General features: G+C 37.4%; 1 protein-coding gene across 6 annotated transcripts in view; it reads right to left on the bottom strand.

The window, feature by feature from the left end:
• Positions 1-25508, bottom strand: part of SMYD3 (SET and MYND domain containing 3) — a 442190-nt gene that overhangs the window by 71348 nt on the left and 345334 nt on the right. For all 6 annotated transcript variants that reach the window (XM_049830859.1, XM_049830860.1, XM_049830863.1 and 3 more), the window contains 3 exons: positions 16120-16187; positions 13501-13603; positions 4819-4929 (listed from right to left, as the gene is read on the bottom strand). In XM_049830859.1, the coding sequence (XP_049686816.1) occupies positions 4819-4929; positions 13501-13603; positions 16120-16187 (282 nt within the window). The remainder of the gene's footprint in view (positions 1-4818; positions 4930-13500; positions 13604-16119; positions 16188-25508) is intronic.

Genomic DNA, 25508 nt, shown 5'->3' with positions numbered 1-25508 from the left:
ATCAATTAACAGTATGGTTTAGTTTTTTAGCTAGTGCCATTTAATTTGGCAGTAACCATACTGCCAAAAGGTTCACCTTAATCTTATCTTAACCAGTTTACATTGATGTATTAGCACTTGCTACTCTTCCCTTGTCAAATCAGCAGCCAGGCTGCTTGACCAGTTACTAAAACAGACTGGCCAGCATTATGGTACGACCTCTTAGAATCAAAATGCAGCTGACATTGAGACCCAGCTAGTTGCCACTGTTTGCCTCCATATTTTCTCATCCTTGATGACAGCTATGCACCTGGATTATTCCATGCCTGTGCTCACAGTTGGAGAGGCAGATAAAAAACTACTACTGTATAGCAAGCAGAGATTCACTTTGAAGCCCTTTCATCAGCAGTGAGGAATGTTTGCTCTCATGATATTCAATGCAATTGTGACTGCATAGCCATGGACCTCTCCATTTGGTCCAGGGCTGCGTCTGCTCACACTGAGCGTGTCAGCGTGCATCAGCTGAAGTCGATGCTCAGTTTCAACAATTTCAACTTTAACAGGTCCCTGTGGTTGGGCTGCAGCCTTGAAAATACAGCCTTTGCTATATTATAGTCTCAGATCTAAACAACTGTGCAAGTGAACTGTGAATACTTAGGCAGTGGTTAGAGAAGATTCTTGTGCTGTATGAAGTTGCCAGACCTAGATAAAAAGACCAAGTGACTGTGACTTTTAAAGCCATTGCTGGTGTCGGAGTGAATTTTGCTGTTTTATATAGCTGTGACATGAAATATTACAGTAAATGAGAAATAAAGATAATTTCTTCATAGATAAGCTGGCTCTTAAATCATAGTTCATCAGAGACCTGAAATATTAGAAAAAGCCCTCGTAGAATCATGTAACCTAGAATGGCAAAAGAGCACTTTGACACACCACTCTTGTTTGTACGCATAGCTAAACTGTGCGGTTGTACTATGAGGTAACCACTATCCGAGTTTAATCAATTTTAGCACAAATAACAATGAAGAAGTAGTGACACTGGCTGCAAGATATATTTGTCTACAGGAGCTGCCAGAGACATACGCTTGAAGTAATCTGCATAAACAAATTTTACCGACAATCTGGATGTTAGCGTGCTGAAACCTACACAGTTGCAACTGCACTCTGCTATCCATGTCAGCTAGCACAGAAACATAATCATGTGATTCTTGATTTTGTGTTTATATATACTTCACGGAGCAGCATAATTTATCTCACCCAACTTTATCTGTCTAAAGTCTGGTATTTACTTGAAGGCATTCCTTTAACCTCTTATATCCATTCCAGCTTTCATAGATTTCTACTGCAAGACAGTATGAATGAGCTGTTTGTCTTTTCTTTGGGTACGGAGAGAGGCTAAAAACTGGCTTAGATTAGATACCTAACTAAAGTTAGGAGAAATTAGTAGCATTTTGTAGGCTAAATCTGTTTACTCATGTAGATGTCTCTGAGGTTGTATATGATTTTTCTTCTTCTTTTTTTTTTTTTTTTTTAATTAAAACAGCACTAAGATACCACATGGCAGTGGGAACTGCATAAAGCACACAACTAAACCTCAAACCATTCCACTTCAAGAATTATTCTCATTAAAACAAATCCAGCACTTAAAGGTGAAAGACCTTAGAAAATGCAGCATCTTTATTATCCTTTGGACATCAGAATACTCAGCAGAATTACAAATTGCCATCTTCATGCTGCATTTGGGGAAACAGCCAAACAGAGCTTCACAGAACATTCACAAAAATGGTCCCCAATTTAGACAGACTGATCTGGTTTCTACTCAAAAATCTGTTCAGCTCCAATTGAAATGGTAGCTTCCCACTAATTATGAAAAATAAGGGCAGGGTCTTAGAAAACACAAAGGTTGCTTTTGAATAAAATTAATTATCCAAGGTCACTTACGAAGTCAGTAACTGACTTGAGAACACAAACTTGATACCAACTTCCTCCTTCACTTGGGCATATAGGATTAAATGAACAAGTCTTTAGAAAATACAGGAGGAGACATGAATTTCATTGATAAGAAACTTGCAAGTATTTTTATAAATATGAATAAATAAGCATACACGTAACTAAGCACTAATACAAGGTTTATATGCCCTTCATATAAATTTGAATGTATATTTCCCACAGGATTCTCAGGATCACTTTTAAAACATTACAAAAGATGTAGAGTAAAATCTACAACAGAAATGACTTGACTTATGGTTTTACTGTAAATTGATGTGTGCATCTCAGGAATGATTCCTCTGCTTTCACTGGTCCCTAGGATGTGCTCAGCAGCTGCCAGGCAGACTCAGCAAGACTGAAATTTGGGAGTAACAAGAAGCTACGATCTCTATAAATGTTTGTTGGAAAAAGGATTCTAGCTTTTTTGATGAGATGACTACTACTGAAAAAATCCCCAACACCTAAGACCTTACTTGAAGGCATAAAGCATTTCTTAGCGAAACTGCAATTTGCATTTTTACGTATAACAAAGACTTATGAGATGGATTGCTGTTGACTGAGCCATTGTATTTGCAAAGCAATGTTGAAATATGTGAATTTACTGTTAGCTGATTATATTTATTGAATGACAATGTTGAATCTGCCACCCTTGATGACCTAAAGTTGCAGCCATTGCCTATTGTATTGACAAAGACTTTGCCTTTTAAAAATTTTCCAAAATGTCTTTGAAATTTGTCTCAATATCAGGGGTATTTCAGCAGGGATATTATTGAATAATTTTGCCAACTGATGACTTTTAAGCATCTAAATCCAGCCACTCTATAATCTAAAAAAACATTATTTCCAAAAATATTATCTCCCACTGTAGCTGCAGTGTTACATGCCTCTCAACTTACCAACAGTGACTGAGATCAATGGAAAATAAAAAATAAAATCTGTATTTCCAAGTTAGTAATGTAACCAGTTGTATTTATAAAATCTCTGTCACAGAGAAATTAAATGCAGTACTATGAGGACTGCTGCAAATTATATCTAATCATCCTAGACTGAAGCTGAGGTTAAGGATGTCTTCATAGATATTGATAAAGCTGACATGAGGTTCCTAGCTCTTCACAGACTTCTTTACATGGTGACAATGAGGAAACTACAGAATTTCAGAATGCAGTCAGAAAGAGCTTTCCAAACATTTTGCAGTATCATCCCCACAGGGAATTTTGCCAATGGGCAGAAAAGATCAATAGAATATGAACTCAAACCACAGTTAAAAATTTCAAAGAGAAAAAAGAAAAAAATCATTAATTTTAACCTATGTATGAGACTATTGTTTTCATCAATATATGTACATACAATTTCACCACAATATTTTTTTATGTTGTATGTTGACTCTTACACTGAAGTGTACTCCAGCTTGTGGATCTTGTTCTTAAAACATTCCACATGCTGAATGGTCTTTACCCTACTTGTCTACCCTTTCACAAACTGTTAAGAGATCCTTAAACACTCTTTAGCCTGCTTATTTTTCTTAATTGTCCCTGCATCTGTGGGGATGCCATTCCCCAAAACTAATCTAAGATTTCACGGCACTTGAGTGAGCATCTTTAAAAGAAAGACAAAAAAGAGGTCTTCACTTCCCTTCACTGCCTCCGAGTAGCACTGCAGCAATCTTTTCCATGCACAGAATGCCAACAACTTTTGCACATGGACAGGAAGTAATTTAGCATTATGTCATAAGCCTGAAACTTTTCTGTGTTCTCTTTTTTGAATTGCTTCCTGATGAATCAAAGGATACATTATGTATTCAATGGGTGTACTTTGGCTTGACCTACACACACACACACACACACACACCTGTCCTACCCAACACAGAGTTTAAACTTTGGGTTGATTTTTTTTATTATTCTTTTTTGCTGTACAGCAATTATTTCATGAATCATATAGTGCTCCCTTGAATCACATTTTCATCAATACTCTCCTTACCATTTCTAATCTACGGGGAACACATTTAGCTATGGCATGTGACTCACCCAAACCAGGCATTTGTGAAAATAAGAACAAGCATACATATAACTAGAAAGACAAAGTGCATAAACTTCTATGAAGCCAGCCTCATTTTGCATATTCCATTTGATGTCTCATCAGGATTGGAGCCAAAATGAATCTGGCCAGGCTGCATAAATATGAAGAAAACCAGAATATATTTAAACTAGGCTAGGCTGAACTTTAGTAAAAGGACGTGTCGAACAAAATTTTATCTACTACAATTACCGACCTGCTACTTCAAGAACTTGTGAAAGAGAGCACAAACACTACAGTCAGTCATCCAAGCAGGTTCACCACTCTAACAACTGCTGAATATGTCTGGTAGTTCTTGAAAATTACTAATGCAGCTGTTTGTCAGAATTAATTTAACATTATTATGAGGATAAGCACAGCCTTCCTGCAGCATCAGAAAGTGGCTTCGGTTAGAGTTCCAAGATTATTCTTTTGAATAGAAAAAAAAAATCCTTTCCTTTCAGCTTAAAGTCATGTTAACTCTCATGTTCAGAGGTCCTTAAATCTCAAAATGATCTGAACCACATCTTGGAACTGAAAGTGGTTCCTAGCTTTATGAACAATGCATGTTTTAGCAAGAAATTCTTCTTATCACGTTGTCAACATTTCCTGCTTTTCTTTCCTTCACAGTTGTCTTTCATAGCAACATAAACAGCACTGAGGGCAGAGGTCATTTTCTTCTCTATTCTGGCCATTCAATTAGTAGCAAAAGATAAGTATTATGTAAAGGAAGGGAAGCTGCTGACAGGCCTTGGAAAATTCTGTTTCATTGGCAAGGAATTTCTTCACTCAACCTACCTTTTCCTGATTCTGGCAGAGAAGACAGTCACATTCAAAGCAATACTGGCGCATCAGTTGCTTTTGGCGTTCACTGGTGGTCATCAGTGATTCAATATAGCTGATGGTGAGCTGTGTGCAGTACATAGAAAACCAGAGTTGGTACATTTTACAAAAATTCCATATTCGGTGTATGTATAGCTAAGGTAACATTTTTTGGATACAACATTTTTTCCAGCATAAAATAATTTTTTTATCTTAACAGATGATTTTCTAGAAGAAATCGACTACTTTTACAAAAGATTAAAAAAAAGGCCAAAAATTATTTCCACGGAAGAACACTTTTTCACATTTCCAGATCAATATTGTATGAAATTATTAATCCCCCCAAAATTATCACTATTTCAACTTTTCATCCTAATTTGGAAGAAAAAAGAAAAAAAGAGAAAGGAGAGAGGCAGAAAAAGGAGAGAGAGGGAAAGGGGATAGGGTGGGGAGAAGCTCGGTATCTGAATTCCCCATGTATGAAACCTTATTTTCTGTGTAGCTCCAAAGCTTAAGTGTGTATTTAGCACCGGTGTTATACAACATCCAACTATCTCCAAAAATTACATCGCAGGGAAGCCACTACTTTCTTGAAAATATATGTTTGAGCCTGAGGAAAGCTCCTTTTATGTCATACCCATCTTCAGTATGTCTGTGATGTTTCCTTTGTGACCAAGGAAGCACAAAAGCATTGCAGGCAAAGTTGTTGAAACTATTGACAAAAAAATTTATTAAAACGATAAAAGAAAATGTTTACATTTGTTCCATTTTCAAGTCCTCATGTTGTACAGAGTGAATTCCAATGAACTACAGAGAATTCTGTAGTTTGTTCACTTTGATGCCTTCCAGAAGGAATTTTACAGGGCTAACCATTTGTAGAGTTCTTCAAATGTTTAAAGTGCTACACAGGCAGAAACTAACGATAAGGGAAAGAATATCACAAAATAACAGCCCAGCTCAGACCAGCATTCAGTCATACATGCTACTGAGTGATTACACTATATGCCCAACACACTTTGAAACACTCCAGAGAGGTCAAAGCTAAAAAAATCAGGTCACATTATTTCATCCTGAGCCTAGACACTTCAACTAATTGGAAGAATTTTCACATGCTTCTCAGTTAAATCATGAGAGTCCACTCCAAGAAATTACAGGCAAACCTGACCAATTTGTAGTAATGACTATGAAATCCATTGTCAGAACCTGCATTTTGCAAAGTGGTGAGCATTCTAATTAAACAAGCAATTAACAAGCAACTAAAACAATTCCTGCATTTTTTTTTTCATTTATTATTACAGTTTGATTACATATTGAAGGAGGATTGTATTAAAAGAAGAATACTGAGGTGGCAAAGTCAAGCATTTCAAATTATCACAGACAGCCTGCAGAAAAAATAAATATGGTCTCATAATTGAAGACTGATAGTATAATTAATGAAAGGGACAAATTAAAATTCCACAGATAATCAAAAGTTAGAAAGTGTGAGAACTTTGTTAGGTTTTGCATTCTATGTAATGTTATGTCCCAGCCTGTGCATGTCTGAGCTGCAAGAGGATTAGTTTCACCACGGTTGGTTTACAGCAGAACAGTCTGTAGTAATCATTTACACAGGAGCTGCAGACTTCCCTCTGAGCTTTCTGCAGTGAATGAATGGAAATTGTTTTGCCTATTTCTTTTCCACCATTTTCTCCCAAGCTTGGTCTCCTCTCCCCCCATTCTCTCCAATCTGTCCCTCTTCTCGTTCTCTCTCTCCTCTGCCCCTGAATATGAGTATCATTTTCCAGTCTTATTCTCCACACCTGGTTGCCTAAACCTGGTTTCCAGCCCTCAGTTCTAGCTCCTGACATCGCCATTCTTGGTACAATGGGCCGATTTCATCATCCTGCCAGTCCCAGATCTGCCCTTCTGCCTCCCCTCCATGCCTCATCTTACACCTTTTCCCCGTATTTGATCACCAACACTCTTGCTCTCTCAAGTTAACGGTCCTTGTAGCCCTCCTCTGGTTTCTCAATTATCTTCAGCGACCCCACCAACTTTGTACTTGTTTCTTTCCCCAGCTGGTCATACTCTGTACCCTCCCTGGTGTGGCGAGAAAGATCTGTCTCCCTTCCTTCACACAAAGCAGTTTCCAGTCAAGCTGTAGTCCAAACCTCATGCTTCAGCCATTCCAATTCCAATTTCCTTCTCCTATCACAAGCCTCTGATCTTCATGTCTCCTTGCAACTTGCAAATGTTTCTGTTAAAATCATTCCGCACACTGGCTTGTTCCCTGTTTCTTGTCTTCTGCATAAACATCACTGGTTCTGACCCATGTCCTACTGGGCTTTAGGTTCAGGTGGCATCCAGCAGTAAAAGAGATTTAATTAAGTTCAGGCACAGTGCAAGACAGTAGGAATCTTCTGGGTAAAGTCATTCACATGAGATCAGTCTATTCTTTGCCAAAATATTTAAAACAATGGTTTAAACCCTATCATTACTGTTGAACCCTTTATTAGGCAGGGTTCAGTTCTAATACTGCAAAACAAGCACAGCCAACATCAAACATGCTTTACCTATCTTCAGCCTACAGGCTTCATCCCTTTCTCCATTTTTGGTGTTTTCTTTTCTTTTTTTTTTTTTTTTTCTTTCTATTCATGTTGCAGAAACCTTGGAAGTAGGAACAAGTTTGAAACCAGTAATTTCTTTTTCAGAGGTTACCAAACAGTTGTGTATATGAACAGTCACGTAACCTGCTCTGGATTAGAGCGTATCACTGGGCAGAAGGAGGAGGACAAGAGGCTTTGTCACATTGATACCTCTTTTTAGCACTTTAACCACTTAGGGTTTCTTTGCTGTCAGAGGCCCAAGTCCAAATTCCCAGTCCTGCCAGCAGAAATCTGTAAGTGAAAAAATGTTTGTAGCTGGCAGACTGAGTGGGAAAATGTAATTAGAATATTTAGAAACATGGCTAACCTAACGGTGACTAAGTCTGTAGTAATCATTTAATTGTTTAAACATAAACCCCCTGTATTCAAGTCTCTCTCCTACACTTGTTTTAATTTTGGATGCCTTCATTAGATGCAAGGCTCATTTAACTTGTACATATTTAGGATATATATCCATTTATCAAAGGTTGTCTTAATGGTATTTGCATGTGGGATGTATGGTATTAATTAAAACATTATTTCAGCTGACCAAAGCTTACCTCTTTATTGCATCGCTTATAAAGAATGTAGTAAATCTTTTCACCCTGAACTGGAGAATATATATTAAACAACATTTATGAAGGCAGGGAATTATTTAACAGCCATGAGACTTATTGACTCTCAAGACTTTCTCCTTAGAAATGCAGCACTGTCTGAGCCTGCTTCTTGCTCTGACACAGAAATTCTTTAACCATGGGCATGGTGGTTAGTTTCTCATGTTCCTCATCTGCCAAATGAGGTGGACACAATTTTCCAGTACTGCCATGCTGCAGTGGACTTAATTTATGTTTTTTTTGTAACAGACTATAAGCTACAAAATTTCTAGACAGAGGATTCTGTAAAAATTTAAAATAAATTATTTTAATGCAAATGGCAGGGAAAAAAGTGAGTCATCTTGGGTTTGCAATCATGGGTCTTAGGGAAGGTTGCGTACAAAAATCTGTTCCTGAGACAGAATTATGTAAGTGACGAGCAGTCTGTGTTCTCTCTGTTTTGGCATATATGATCAAAATGCCTTCTAACTCAAGGAAAAATTGCTTTTAAAAAATGTAATATGACAAAATGTAATGTGCCAAATACACAGATATAAAACTTCTCATAGAATTATAACAACAGAAATATTACATATCTTGGTTGAAATCTATCATGAAGATAGATTTAAATGCTGGTCATCTGAAATTATGATTTGTACTTAGTATGAATTTTAAAAATTAGTTGCTCTGTAAGAATATGATCTGCTAAGTGACTTTATGCAGAAAGATACAAATTTACTTTAACTGAACTCTGAAGATGAGGAGAAGCCATGCACCCATTTTGGAGCAGAACTGGACCTCAGCTAATACATCCTGTCTCTCAGCAGGACTAATTGATTTGAGCTATGCACTGAACTAACCATAGCTATACAATTTCCGATTGGAGAATAGGCAAAATAAGCTCACGTCTGCCTGCAAAACACCAGGTAGACACAGTAATTAACAAAAAGTCAACTGAAATTCTAGCACACATCTTGGTGCTCTTTAAAGTGGTTACTTAAGGGTAGGGAAACGATGAAGACCTCTTCAGAGCAGGCTGCTTGTCTTTTTGAGAAAGTAAATGAGCTGATAGGCTACCTTATTACTAAAGGAGCCGTGGCGATCTATAAGTGCATAATTTTCACTTTCTTATAATCCTTCCCCATATCTTACCTGCCTTTGTAATACTTAAATTTCATTTTTGCAAAGAAGAAAGTGCAAGAAAAGAAAATCTTTGCATACTGTCAAAGTAACATCACCTAGAGTTACAAAAGCCGTGACAGTCAGCACTACAACTAACATTATCTTGAGGAGCAAAAAGGTGTTATAATTAGTTTTGAGCTGCTGGAAGCAAGTTTCAGAAAGTCCTGTAGTCTTTTAAGTAGGGACAGATAGAATAAAATCCCCACAAAAAACTACTATTTCTTTCTTCCTGCTGTTAGACTCAATTATGCTCAAAAACCTGGTAGATTAGAGTCTACGGAGTGTTAGGAGACCCTTTGTAGCCACCTTGCCCCCCAGTCTATGCATGGACGTCAACAGTTGCTCCCAAGCCTTGTCCTCCTTTCACTTCTTTTGTCCTCTCCCCTGCTCCCTATCTGTTTCATTCCCTTTATGCTAGTTGCAGGACAGAAAAAAAATTTATTGATGATCATTACCAGCTGGTCAAACACTAGAATTTGGGATATTAGCATAGACTCACACCACCTTATATGAATTATTACAGAGTCAGAGCAAGGATGGGAAAGAAAAAAAGAAAGGCTACCAAGCTTGAAGAAAGTTTCCTACTGGAGCCAAATTTTCACTTTAAAAATTCTACATTTAATGAGGTTTATATATGTCATTTAAACAGACAAATAACTTATATAATGATAGAAATGAAAGCTGTTATTCTGAACATCAACTAAAACATCCACTGGCAAAAGCCAATGGGAACGTAGTGTGTTTTTATTCAAAATGGTAACTTTCTGCCCTCAGAGAGCATGCAATTCCATAGAACCACATTAGTATGAAACCCAAATAATATACCTGAAGATAAATCTGAACTTTTGGTTTCTGAAGCAAAATTTAAGGACCAGACACTTCTCCATCTTACCAAGTCTAACTATTTTACACTTCCTGCAATACACTTTGTTTTCTTAAAGCCTCAACTTGGGAAGCCAAGTAATTACACATGAATCCCTTCTTTCAATGCCTACAACAAAGTAACTTTCATGCTACATGATTTCTTAGTGCTTCAGGACTGGCATAACTGTCTTTGCCACAAAAAAAAAGGCCTAGACGGCTAGAATTTTTGCATATAATTTTAGTAGTGATTAGGTTTCCAAATATACAGCACCATCAAATTTAGCACTTTCATTCTATAAGGATTCAGGCAAACATTTCCTGGCTCAGGAGTCCTAATTTTCTACTGCCTAAGATACATTTTGGCCTTAGGATTTGAACAAATTTCAAAGTCCAAATCAAAATTCAATTAAAACCTGCCTAGACACGAGACTAAAACTGAACTGAAACAATGTCCATCAGGACATAAAAACTTTTTGAGATTCTCATAATCTTGCATGCTTTTTATCACTGACTTGATATTTACTGTGTATAGCATGAGCATTCTGAAGTGTGGTGGGGGCATAAATGTTATTCCTGAATAAATCTGCATCACACTGCAGCAGCTACATCCAATGTAATAATATCTCTTCTCCTGGTTTACAACCAAAATCAGGCCTACTGGTGCCTCCCTCTTGATATAATTGTGAGATGACTATAATGGCCAGTCACCTCAACTCCCTGTGTCTCTGTTTCCCTGTGATTATAGGTGGTCAACAACTCTTTAACATGAGTAAATTGTTGTAGCATCCTCCGATAGAAAGCACTACAATGTGCAAAAATTTTTTTACTTCTCACTGGCCTAGTGAACACATCATATTACAGTGGTTGACACTTTCCTGGGAATGGTCCAGAAGCCCTATCAAGTTTCTTCCTGTATGGATAGTAAAGCCATAGTCCTCTTCTACTAATCTAAGCTTGACTTGCTACTTAGCTTCTCATTTCTAATAAAACTTAGTGCTTATTTACTTTCTATTAATTATTACACAGGGGATCTCATTCTGCCTAAATCTAGCATAAGTTTGAACAGGATAAGGCAAATTTTCTACTGCTTATAATTTAAATTTTCTTGTTGTCTCATGACTTGAAACAATTTTCATCTTACCACCTCAGAGCACTCAATTTATTCAGGAAACCCAATCAGATTCCCCCCCAACGTGTATTTTCTCTCCCATTAGCTCAGATCATGACCTCAGTTATATAAGTTAAAACTCAGCTCATAACAGGTAATGTAGTTTCAGATACGTAGGTGTGTAAATTCAACACAAGGCTATTAAGAAAACTGAGCTCACCCAGCTGTAGACAAGCAGTAAGGCAGTGTGGAAAAAAGTTGTACCGAGTCTGCCATGCAGAACACAAAATGAAAACTGGTAGCAGTTGAGTAAGAGGAAAAGTAATTGGGTGTTGAAAATAATATTAAATTGCTGACTTGTACATACCCTCATAAAAATTTTCTTTTCCTTCCTCTTCCCATAACAGATATAAAGTAATATTCACTTTGTATCTTTACTTTCTCACTTACGCCCATTTCCTTCCTTAGACACATCCTTATTCAAAGAACCATGTACCTTAGACCGAGACATTTATTTCCAGGTAAGAGGGCATCTGTGCTTTAATGCAGTGTGTATATATATGTGAGTGTATCTCTCCCTCTCTCTCTCTCTCTCAAATCTTACATGTTTCAAATCTTACATGTTTCTTAAGGCAAGTTTTCCTTTCAGTACCAAACCCGGAAGCAATAGTTGCAACAAAGACACCAGAGATCTTTGGAAAATTCTGGCTTTATTTTACTGCCTCATTGGATGCAAAGTTTTTTAGAAAATATAATGTGCCCACATAAAGTGCAGTCACTGCCAAAGTCACTGCAAAAAACCTGGTCCAAGCTGCCCTGCTTTATAACTTATATTTATTTTCTGATTGCCTTACAAATGACTCGTAACTTAGACCATATCTGTTTCACCACTGATTTTAACCTAGAGACTTCTGTGGGTTACAGACCACTAAGTCCAAAATTTGGGTCATAGCTTCACAGCTTTAGCACAGTCTGCACGGTGGTCATACTTGCAAGGGAATTCTACTTCACTTCACTCTCCAGAACCACCCAGGGCCTCTCCCATTCTGAAAAGCTGCTTGTTACAAAGAATTGCTTTATGAAATTTACCCAGAAAAGAATATATCCACGTACACAAAAATAAGGTAGCTTCAGAATTTAGAACTCTAATAATTAACCCAAATGCATCCTGGGAAGCCATTAAAATCTACTGTATTTTTAAATAAACAACCCATCTTGGTGAATTGGAAAGCCAAGAGGAAAGCTATGGTATATGGATAAAATGGAAGAAAGGTGTCTATAATTTGGCTTGAACAAGAATGCCAGACTGAAAGATGTCTACACTTAATAGCTCTGGAAAAGTATATTGCATCCTAAAAGATTTCTCTTGGAAAAAAGCTAAGTATGCAAAAGCATTTATTTTGGTTCTTCACAATATTTTGCCTAAAAAAATATTTTACTATTTATTTATTTTGACAGCCTACTATCTTAGAGAAAGGATACATTAAAAAAGAAAACACTTCATAGGGAGGAAAAGAGATACTACTTCTAAATTAGAATATGTATGCCCTTGATCTTCCCCAAGTTTGAAGCACAGGCATTACATTAGGTCATGATTTTGAAATGACCAACAGCTAGGACTGCATAGGTCATTGATGCCTGTAAAGTTACATATATACACACGTCTTTGCAGGCCTTACTAAGCCAATTCAATATTGCATTGCTGCAAAAGACATTTACTTTGAAATGCTTACCTAGCCACAAATGATTATTTTCAAAGTAATACAAATGCTATTGTAAAAACAAAGCTGAGAGTACCTTAGAACAAATCAGAAATATCTTGCAAGGGATATTTTGAAGTCTTTTCTAGTGAAATGGACAAGAAAGCAAAACTTGTCTTGCTACTTTCACTGTCAATGAAAGTTTCACTACAACAGCATGGTTGCAGCCTGACAAATGCTTATTGTTGCAATGACTTAGTGAACACTGCATTCCACCCAGAAATATTGTAAGTGTTTCCATCAGGGTAAAGACGTTCAAATACAAACAAAATGAAGTGCCTAGAGGAGGAAAGGAGGAACAAGAATTTATAAAGACTGTTAGTGATTTATGAGAAGTAATGATTATGGGGCCCAGGCAGTGTGAAGAGATGATTCTATTTATCATTTCCCCCCTGATAGCTATGTGCTAGAAAGTGGCATCAATATATCATCAAAATATTAAGCTGGTGGCCCTGCAGTCTGGAATTTATTTAGGGAGATGTCATTGTTGCAGGTGTCTATGATGGAAGGGAGGACAAGTTAATTACCTCTTCACCAATCTGGATCTCTCGGACAGAGCGAAGTAAAAGCTGGTATCCTTCAAAAACGATCACGCAGTTTGGGTCACAGCTGTGGTTCAGTAAAGACATGCTGTGAGGGGTGGTGGAGGGGGAGAAAAAGAGAGAAAGGACTTTACAGCGAAGCCTCCACTGCCATTCCCCTTTAATCATTTAAAAGTAGCTAACGTGATTACATCTGAAGTATCAAGCAATTAAGTTACGAAACAAATAAAATCCCTGGTAAGTCAACCGCTCTTGGTTAGGGGAGGAAAATTAATGCTTAGAAGATTTATATTCATTGGTAATATGAGCCATGCCTGGATCTCTTCATGTGCTTCTGCCTTCTGTGTACTCAGGGCGGGAGGAAGGCAATGGCCTCCCTGTGACTCTCCGAGAGCCCTGACTCAAGAGAGAGGGCAAAGCAGGCAGCGGGAACAAGGCAACCTGGACAGTTCAGAGCAAAAGGTTAATACCTTGGGACTGTGTTTTATTTCTGCTGCTTCTGCTCAGTTTCAGGACACTAACCTTATCGGTTACCCTGACTGTCAGTGAAACCGCAGGTCAGCGGGACCAGCAATCAACCTGTATTTCATATCAGGCAGAAAATGGAGTATAGTATGTCCCAAACTCAAAATACTCAGTGTATACAGTTGAAAGAATAGATACAGCCATTGCCTCTGTTTTACACATATTTTGATTCAGCCTCTGTTCTTGTGGCATGTGACAGCTGAAGCAGCACAGCTCATTGGGGAGCTGCTGCCACCCCAAGCCACACACACACTGGTGGATCTCCTGACACAGATGTGCCCTTCCCTCTTTTTTGAGGGAGATTGTCAAGAACAACGTCAGCAACATCTGCTATATACTTTTGAGTCCCATGTTTCATTAGCTGAGAAACAACTGACTTTGTCAGGCCAACATCAGTCCCACGGCAGACGCAGGGCTGATGGTTTTTCCCTGTGGGAATGACTCATTGAAAGAACAATCTGGCATCAACAGGCTGGAAGAAGAATTTTTGGCTTATCCAGCTCCTGGCTGCCTTTATTTGCTTTCCTTGTCTGCCTGATTCACCAACTCAAAATCCCAACCGTTTTTGGCAAAACAGAGGATGTTGCCAAGGGTCAGAGCCCTGCGCCAAACCATGTTTATTCAGTTCTTGATCTTTTAAGGAGCTATCAACAGAAGCCTGACTCTTTTGATATCCCTTCTGGCCTAATAAAATATCTGTGGTTAATCTCAACCTGAACCCAGTAATGTACACTGGGAGGGAGTATCCATTTCACTTATGGTGACATCACTGGGTATACTCCCAAAGCTGCTGGCAAGGTGATGCAGAGAAGGACCATAGGATTTTATCTATTTTAAAATATATTGGGATGCTGAAGCTATCAAGCCATGCAACAATATACAACGTCTTAATGAGACTAAACAAAGCACTCTTAATCAGATTTCATCTCATGGAAAAGTTAGTGGGTTTGATGACAATTTCATCTGGAAGCATATGAATTCATCTGGAAGGGCATTTCCCTAGGATTTGGGAACCACAGATTTAAGTTCACAATTTTCCCGGCTCACAATGATTTGCTACAGTAAACTCAAACTGCTCTGAACTGACTTGGGAAAGAATCTCTTGCATCCTTTGGCAGTGCATTATCATGATCATAGATAACCATCTTCTTTGCAGAAGAAACAGCTTTTTTATTTTCAACCAAAAGCAAACATTTTGCTAATAATAATGCTCCAAAATAATATCCCATTTTTCCCAAGTATGTGAAAAGATTTGTTTCCATTCCACTATGAAATCAGATGAATGTCCTGTATTTTTCATAATACTAATTCCCATGTCCTCCTAACCACCTTTCCCTTATCTTTACCACAAGACAAGCCTCAAGATATTAAGTGTCCTTAGTCAAATCTTACACATGACATTAGTAGAAAAAGAAACAGTAGTGACAGGCCCACTGAGGTGTTGACAACATAGTTCGACCGTGCATTAACAAAAAATTGAGATGGTAAAATATAATTTTAAACTAAACATACTGATTTTCCACATAAATAACTACAGGTAACTAATTCTATGAAGGTAAAACATTCCCTGGTATGTACTTCTTACCCAATAGAAATAAGAAATAATAATAAGAAATTAAAATATTAACATCCATCTCTCAAGAGGTTTATCTTTTCACCTTATTGGTTTCTTAGTTATGGTAATTTACTAATTAAATGTGTTCAAACTTTTTAATTGCCAGTTCAGAAGGCTCTCGGCTGCAAAATATCTGTATTGTAAAGCAATGCTGAACAGGTTTCCTTTTACTGGTCCCAGTCGCACATTTCTGATGTCAGTATTTATTCTTACTTGGAAAAGACTATCACCTCCATTAAAATAAAATATAAAGACTTATCTTATTTAAACTATTTTAACTCTGTAATTAGGACTATTAAGAATGTTTTCAACTTGATCATATTTTTTATTCTCCTTTAATTTATTTGCATTTCCCTGATTCTCATTTAGAAACTGCTGCTTTGATGGCCCTTACAGCTACCTAGGAAAAAAAGAAAAAAAACTAACATAGATTTTGCCTGTGAATGAAACAGTGTCCACAGTACCTGGGATACAGGCCAACACCAACATCCTGCATCTCTCCATTACTGATGGTGAAACAGTTACAGGTCACCTGTAAAAACAAGGGAAAAAATCCAGGATTACCAGAATCATTTGGAAACCCCATACTCAAGTGAAAAAAAAACTTTCAAAATAAAATGAAGGGGCAATTGGTAATTGGATGGGAAACATTCAAGCCCAACACTGGTGCTCTTTCATTTTAGAGCAACCACATCTGGGACACACTCTCCTGTAAAACTGCAGTCAATTAAAAGCAGAAATATTAGTATCCTGCAAAAATGTGGGGTAAAACACATGCAGAGGCCCTACTTTCCTGTCCAGAGGGGGAAAAAATAAAAGCCACCCTACACAAAGCCTGAGAAGCTCAGCCCAGAGACAACACAAGAGATGACAGTGACTGCTGATGAAAAGAGTGGCTGTTTCCATGCAGGGACTTCACTGATGCCAGGCTGTCACAGCACCTTTTAATGAGTAGCAGTTGAGCCCAAAGAATATATATAGGACAGTTTTGAAGTAAATAGCAGCCTTGACTGTGGCAACCTTATACTGGCATAAATAAATACAAAGACTGTGCAACAGCATATCTTTCATGTTACAGCTATTTTGGTTTGCATGTAAAAGATCCCACAAAAAAACATGTTCAAATTGTCATTCAAGAGAAATATAACCTTTCATTTAATCTCAAATATTCAGCTTGATAGTGTATTCTTCCCTCATACAATCATACAAAGCTAAAGTGGTTTTAGAAAAGAGTGGAGAGGAATGGAAGTTGCTGGCAAGTAGATATAGCCCTACCCCAAACTATCAGACTGAAGTTTCTTGGTGTTCAACCCCAAGACAGATCAGCACTTTGTAAATGGTTAGCAAGTATCATTTTCATGGGCTTAAACGAGAGCCAGAACCCAATTCCTAATGTATTTTTTAAGTATCTGACTTTTTTTTTTTTTTTTTTTGAACAGCTGGGTTTGCATTTTTTGTAATTTTTTAAGATAATCTCTTGGTCAGTTATCAATGACATACTAATAAAACGTTTTATGTAGAAAAACACTGCATGGTACTCCATATACAAGAAGAGTCCCAAGTCTCTTTTGCCTAACATTAGATTATTAATATCATTAATTTTTGTTAAAACAAAAAATGAGTTAGGGTAGGATTTGGCAGATGTGAAAATGAGATTTGAAAGTTGCAGTTTTATGCATAGAGTAATTGCCCAGGACAGTAAATGCACACCTCTATTTTAAAGGTGAACTTTTAAAAATGAACAATTTAATAGTATAACTTATCCTATAAATTGACAAATTATTATTTATGAGAGCATTAACCGTAAGGTGAAAATGAAATCCTCTTTCAAAATGTCTCATAAATTCTGATATCAACGTTAATTTAAATAAATGTACATGCAGTAGGGCATGTGTTTTTTTAAATGGTTAGACAATACTTTGATTAGTCTATTATTTATGTAACCCATTCAAATGTTCTTGATCAATTACCAAAAGCATACATCTTAATTATTTCTTCCCTGCTGGCATTGGATATAAAGTGTCAGACAACTTCTGAGCAAAGATTAGTCCATTTAAAGTGGCAGTTATCCTGGTCCTAAAAATATTGACTTGATTTTGGTATTTATTGAAAAAATAATGCCTTCCAGGTAAGAGAGAAGCTTATGTGGACCTTAGTTCTCTCTAATGGATTATGAAGTAGCAGAGGTCAAACATCTCTTAGAACTAAATGAATCCCTCTTCCTTGCAAATCTCCTATTATTACCATAAAATTGTTTATATTAACAATATTGAATTTTGATCATTGTAGAGTTGTAGAGGCTGTTTCATCATTTTCTATTAAAGGTACATATTCTATTATGTGAAGAGTTTTACGCGCAGAAGTTGCAATAGTTTTACTTTTTCCTTTTCATAAACATGCATTAACTTTTTATACCAGGTTACATGTGAAGAAAAATGTGAGAAGAATGGATGCTCTGAGATTCAGACATCAAGAGCTTCTTTCAAGAGCAGTTTGCCGTGAGGCACTTTTTAACATCTCTGGTTTAGATATCTTCACAGTATGCAGTTGCATTTCAATATCCCAGTGAGGTAGTGAAATACCATCTAATTTCTAATTATTTGCAGTTTTAAATATGACACTGGGAATCCAAAGTATAGAGGGCCAGATCTAAAAAGGTATTCAAGTACAAAAGCACAGGCAGAAGTCTAACTGGTCCCATGAATTTTGAGCTACGTGATTTTGTGCACAATCCTACCAGAGCCACAAGAAGTTTCAGGTGCTCTGAGGTTTGATTAGCCCCTTAGGAGACAATCTTTCCCCCCGTTTAAACTCAGGTATAAAAGAAAACAGTGATACAGATATAAAGTGTATTATCGATAGTAACCTTTGTTATGGCTGCTTTCTGTCCTCAGCAAGTGGAGAGAGAGGAATCGAGATGGTGGTGGTGGGAAGAAGATCTCATCATTTACAGTGTGAGAAATCCTGATATAATGACAATCCTTCACGGACAGCTAGCAGCTGGTACCAGGTATCAAATATGAAATCCCCATAGTCTGTCAACTAAGGATGGGATGGGTTGTTTGTTTTCTTTTAGATTTCTAACAAAGTCTCTAAAAATCTACTGAATCTCCTCTACATTTCTATTTACATAAAATTTTAAGAGGTTTTAAATCTCAAAGTTAAAGATCAGTCCTACCAAGGGGAGTTCTCAGATTTCAATCCAAAAGTCTACCACAGGAGCTGATGTAGACCACACCTCCCAAGAAACAAATGATGAAGAACGCATTTCTTTTACAGAACACCTCAAGAAAAATTCATTTTCCTAGCTTCCCAGGATTCACAGACGTAGCACAAACAACAGCTAAATCTGGAGTATCTAACACTGCTGCAGGAGAGCACAGGTAAGCTGCTTGTTCCTGAGGCAACTGTTTACAAATCAAAATCTACTGGGACTGGAAGTTCACTAACTCCTTTTCTAGGGAAAAAAACCCAAGGCAAAACAAACAACATCTTTCTAATGCATCACACTATTTCATTTAGGTTTCATGGTTGCCTTGTTTTGTCTTTTTTCTGCCTTAACTGACCCAACTTATTACTTATACTACAATAAGGTTGTAGTATCTGCTGCTTCAAGAAACGGTTTCTTCCTTACAAAGGCATGGTCCTTGTCATCTTAACCCCTGCAGAATCATTCATCTCAGTTATTTAACTTGTACTGTTGTTCAGCTTGTCCCTTCTGATTCCTCTAAAAATTCCTCTCTATCCAGCTACACAGCACTAAAACTGCATATCCACATAAGGAGACAGAACAGAGTACTCACGGAGTTTGTTATACCCACAAATAAGGAAAAATACCCACATATTTCAGACCTTCAAAGTTGCAAAGATGAACTCCCTGCCATTTCCAAAATTTCTGAAATAACACATCTCCCAGCACAAGAACTGAGGGAAAATTCTCAGGGCAGAGTACAGACTTTTCAAACCTCCACAACACAAATCTTAGGAGTATCCTAGAGCTCTCAAGGCTTACCATCATAGCCTGATTGGCCATACAGTTCACTAACAATTTAAAGAATCAGTTCTCAGTGTTTGAGTTGGCTCCACAGCAATAAATCCTGCAAGTTTATTTAAAAGGAACTGCCATTTCAAACAACAAACAATATTCTATAAACTTATTGAATTAAATAAAAAGATTTGCTCTTTTGAGAGACTGCACATGTTTTAGAGAGGTATCCTGTACTCAATAAGGTAACCTAAGTAGAAGACCTAATCTTTTCCAGGCTGGTAAACACACAGAGAGTAAACCAACTTTACTCACTGACCATTATTCTCAGGCATACTATATCAGCAAACAAAAATTACTGCAATCTGTTAAATTTTATTTCCTCTCTGAGTGACGTATGAAAACTCTGTAATTTACTCAGTAAGGACGTCTCTGTTCTCAAGACGTCTGGAGCTACTGTCAGAGCAATCTCTGTGTCTGACCCACAGTCTAGTGGACAGCCATGAAGATTTATTTCAGTCTTTGAATTTCTCAGGGTATGAAAGCTTCAGTTTGGCAACATAGCGAGTTGAATTTGCTTTCAGTTCAGACCTGATTCATATTGCTTTTATGATGGATTTGCATTTGGGTTAAATAAAGCAGACTCAGACTTGATAGCAGGACATTCCAGATTTGGAATCTCGGACACTAAGACAATGAAAAATGTCAATAAGGGAGTACGGGAAAGAAAACAAATCATTATTGGTTAACACTTGCTGCACAGATCAAGTTACAAACACCATGACTAAAAATCATTTTGTCTCCACGTGTTCCTGTATGTTACTGCAACAGTGAGGCAGCTCTTATAACATGCATAAGAAACCCTCACAAGAAGGACTACCAAAGGGTATATTGCACTGATAGGGTCAATATAGTTTTCAGCTTTGATGTACAATGACTCCAGCCATCCCTGTAAATGGTGTGTCACAGCTGGTGTGTTCTAACCCACCACCAGGAAGAAAGCCATGACTAACACTTTTTCCCCCTAATTTATAAATCTAATGTAATGTAAATTAAAGATATCTAAAAAAACCAAACCAAAACAACAAAAAACCAAATTCAGAGATTATTAAGTTTTTCATTCACACCATAGCTGGCTGGGTATTCCTGGTCATTGGCAAATATTTAACAAAAGAAGTTGTAACCAGTTCTCATGTTGACAGGCTTCTCAAGAGACTCAAACATTATCCAGGAAGAAGGGACGGGCAGCAAATACTATGAGAGGGCCGCACTAATTCAAATGACCAAGACATACCCCAGAGACCTTCCAGCACCACTACATCCCACCATAGCTCTGCACCGATAGCTCTTTCCCACTTGAGGATGAACAGATACCAGGCACAGATGGTTGATAGATCTCAAATCTGCTAATGACTTCATTTGGCACATGGAGTGCTAGAGCAACAGTGCTAAACATGGCAACAGTGCTAAACTGTAAATGCACAATACGCCACGGCAGCGACAGACCTGTCAAGTTCCTGTTTTGAGTGTATTTCACTCAGCTGCTCCTGGCCACAGCCCAAGACACCCAGGGTTCCCATGCAGGCAGAGCTTCTTGCTCTGAAACCTCAGCTCTGTCCACTGGACAGGACATTGGAGAGGGACACAGGAGATGGGACAAGGTGGTAAGGTGTCTGCTACCAGAATGCTCTGCTGAAAGGAGCCCTGTTACAAGGCACATGTGCAAACTAGACCTTTGTGGCTTATATATACGTGCTTGCATGTTTTACTAAATCAGGAACTTTGAATCCAATTCTACATTGCATTGTACTCGGGACCTACCTACTGGCTTCCACAGGAGCCACAGAACCAAAACTTGATGAAAGACACCAGAAGGATCAAAATAAACTGAGGGGGGGGGGGGGGGGAATTCTTTGGAGGTTTGTTCCAGACAGAAATCAAAACGTATTAGAATGGCTTTGGGAAAGCTTTATCTTATTTAGATTTTCAAACTAAGGAAAGGGTACAAGTAGTTAACTGTTTGTGATACTTGCTCAGAAGTCAAATTTTGCTGTAATACCATGTAATCTAGAGAAGCTACATTTCTTTCAAACCATGACTGAATTCGCAAATATTTCATTTTACTTCAAGAACAATTCATCCTATTAATCTCTCGTGCCAAAACATCAATGTTTTGGCCGAATTATAGACTACCATTACCTCAGAGCTAGTTACAGCAAAGATGTGTATTTCCAACTGTTTTCTTAGTTCTTCATCTTATGTCTTTGGAGAACTTTCTTTACATCAACTATCAATATTTCAGGCCTTTTTTGCTATCATAGCACATAAAAGTTTCTGACAAGTGTGCAGAATAAAGGTATTCCTTGCAGAGGGCTGTCACCACCCACAGGGCAGTAGACCAGAAATTTGGCCTGACTTTAACAGATGATTTAATGCAAGCGTGCTTCAGGCATCCTTTTTTAGTACGCAGCTAATGGTGCAATTTTGATTGGAATGGAATGAAAATAGGTCATGGCAAATTACCTCTTCTCTTCTTAACCCCACACATACATCTTCAATCTTTCAAATAAAAATATTTAGCTATGCAGCTAAATATATTTGGTTACTAAGAATGTCAAAGCCATCATTACTAGGACAAATGTTATGTTTGCTATGGGCACTTTTTTTTTTTAAAGTGTGTGCAAGATGTAGTTACAAACTTGAGAGTTGGGAAGGTAAAGCCTGAAACATGCAAAAATATTGCATTCTTTGGGTAAAATGAAATATCCTGAAGTTTTTTACAACTCCCATTAAAAGTTTTGTGCAACCTGTTCTAAACTTTTCACAAATTTCTCCTCTGACAACAGTCAGCAATTCTTATGTTCCCTTTGGTGAATTCTAGATTTTACCCAGCTCTGCAAATGTTATTATTCTTCCTGCTTTTTGGAACAGAACTGAAATGCATCTATTTCTGGAGAAGAACTGGAGAGACAGAGCTGCAAAGGCCCTAATGGATCACATTACAGTATGCTTGCAGCATTTGGCATTATTAATTGGAGTGGAGTAGAGGCATGACATCCTTCTCTTCATCCTCATTTTCCTACTAGTAACTCCACTCCTGTGAAGTGGGGCAGAGTTACTAACTTGATTTCAACAGCCACTGCATGCCCACCTATTGAAAATAAACTGCTTGTTTATTGAATGAGATCAAACTTCATGGGCATCCAGGAGTGGTTAACTGACTGTATTTGTCTTGCCTATTTTGTTACAGATAGCTGTTTATCTGCTTTGCAATGGTATATTCAAAAAATAAATATTGGACTTGATATGAAAAATTATGTTGAGATTCAGCTATGGTTGCTGGTATGAAAGTTACATAGGCAAAGGTAAAAAACTAATGAATTAGTCTTGTATAACTTCATCTAATAATACAGGTGGAATAAATTACTGTCATCTCCTTCCATTACCCAGATGATTTCCTCATACCAGATTCATAACTGCTAGGCAGCCTGAGGTGAGATGAAACCTAGCCTAAATGTTTCAGGGTTTGCTGACTGAATTCTCACAGATTCAATGTAATTGTTATTCCTTCTGGAGGTGCTTGTTGAGCTAGACCTTCAATTATATTTACCTCTTGAAGTTCATCAACCGTAAGTCTTGGGATTTTGTCTGTTGGGCTTTGTGGATTTCTGCCTTTCTTTCCTCTTCTCTTTTTTACTCTTTAACTACTGCCCAACAATATCTTTTCTACTGGAGGGAGAAGCCGGGGGGAGGGGGGGAGGGGATAAAAGTCTGGGGAAAACTTTTTTTCATGCCCCTTGTTTAAAATTGTTTCCATCAGGAAATTTCTGAAAGCAGAAAAGCTGAGAATGTTTGAAGAGGAAGAAATTTCAAAGAGAGTAGAAAAAAACCTGAAATGTCTCTTCCAAAATGTGATGGCATAAAATGAGTATTTTTAAATCTCAAAAACTTAAACAAAAATAAAAGGTTTGATTTTGAAAATTCATCTGAAAAGAGCAACAAAATTATTAATCTTGATGAATTTAGAAATGTGGAAAGCATATTTTTTTTTTTTAAGAAAACCCCCACATTTTTTCTAATTTTTTTTTTTCATAAGTAGCATCTGGTTTTTGAACCAGCTCTAGTGTCACTTTGCTACTTTGCTACTTGAGTTACAACCTAAAACAGAAATGACTGGAGAGTTTTAGAACCGAACCTAAGACTTTTTTTTCTTAGTATGGTGAAAAAAATACACAGAAACCACTCATGCCAGCGTACGACCCTGTAAGCCTGAATGTGTCCATGATCACTGCAAAGCAAAGCTAACTACAACCTGCTTTGTTTTGAATTAACCAGAGAAAATCTCAGGCTCTTGTAATGTTTGCACATTGAGGCCCAAAAGAATACTGATATCACTGCCAGTTCCTTCCATTTTTCTTATGCCCTTTCCCTACACATAAACTACTACTACTTTTCTTTTGACATACAGTTTTATAAAAAGGAATAAGTATTGTTCTTTTTACCAAATTATTAAACCAAAAAAATAATTTTAAAAAGGATTTAAGTTTTTAAGATATTTGTTTTTCAACTTATTCCTATCATTCAAACTGGGTGACATTACTACTTCTAAAAATCAGTGGGCCAGACACACCCTTTTGTAAATCTCTAAAGCCCTTTCTTCCCATTAAAGGCCTTTGGAAATCAGTAAATTAGGCAATAGGAAACATGTACTATGTTCTTTCAGATAGATCGCATATCAAACATCTGCTGAGAGCAGGTCATTTAAATTACATGCAAAAGTATAATTTGAAAATTACATGACCTGTTCACAAAATGCCAATGTAGAATTTCATAAATAAAATACCATCCTTTTAAAGTTTTTTAGCACTTTATTAGCATATGCCTGCAAAATGCTTTTGAACTCACCCTTATTCCTTCCTTCCACAGACAGCATTATGAACAGCGTTGTCAGACAGTGACTGATGCTACTGTACCATAGGAGGTGTTCTGCATGAGACAGGCTACAGCTAGCCAGTGGAGTGGAATATCAGCTGATATTCATCAAATATATTAAGTCCAGGTGGCAATTAGAAGTTTAACAGGCCAAAGTAAAACTGTGAAACAAAAAGCCCACTATGTATTTAAACCTGAAACACTGAAATACCCAGCTGATTGTCTTAATGAGAGAGGTCTTTGGGAAAAAAGGGGTAACTGCCTATTGAAGGCACTGAACAGATGGTTAAATGCAGACCATGGTTCTAGACCCCCTTCTGACTGAAGGGGAAAGCTGATTACGCTGTGAGCATATGCGCTGGCACTGAAGGGTGAATATGACCATATCAGAAAATGTAAGTCAAACTCCATTTCCTTCTCAGGACAAAATAGAACAGTATTACATTTAAGGTAAAGCTGTGATGTGATGTAAGGCACAGAACAAATTAAAGCTAAAGCAGTAATTTTAAAGCCTGTATAACTCAATTACTAAGTATTCAAGGAGTTCTTGGTTTTCTATAGGATGTGTGCATTTATTAGTATCTCTGAAAAATCAACTCCACAAGGGTTTCCAGCCAGCACGTTTTGTTTTCTACATGTCTATTTTTTGGGCTATTTCAAACATTGCTCTGATCAGGAAACAGTTGAAATAATTTAATTTTCGCAATTCCATAACATTGGACATGTTTAGTCTCAACACAGTACATACGCTTCTAGTTACTGTGAGGCATAGTTTTCATGCTGATGCTACTCATTTTCTCATTCCCATAATGCTAGTCTGACATTCTTGGACAATCCTATTTGACAATAAACCACAGTCAGTCAATGACTTCTAAAAATACCGAAGACAATTTGCTAGCATAGTGCACTAGATTTGACCATATTGGGAAGTGACAG

The sequence above is a fragment of the Accipiter gentilis genome, chromosome 28 (assembly GCF_929443795.1).
Source record: "Accipiter gentilis chromosome 28, bAccGen1.1, whole genome shotgun sequence".
NCBI lineage: Eukaryota > Metazoa > Chordata > Aves > Accipitriformes > Accipitridae > Astur > Astur gentilis.
This window is presented reverse-complemented; position numbering and strand designations above follow the sequence as displayed.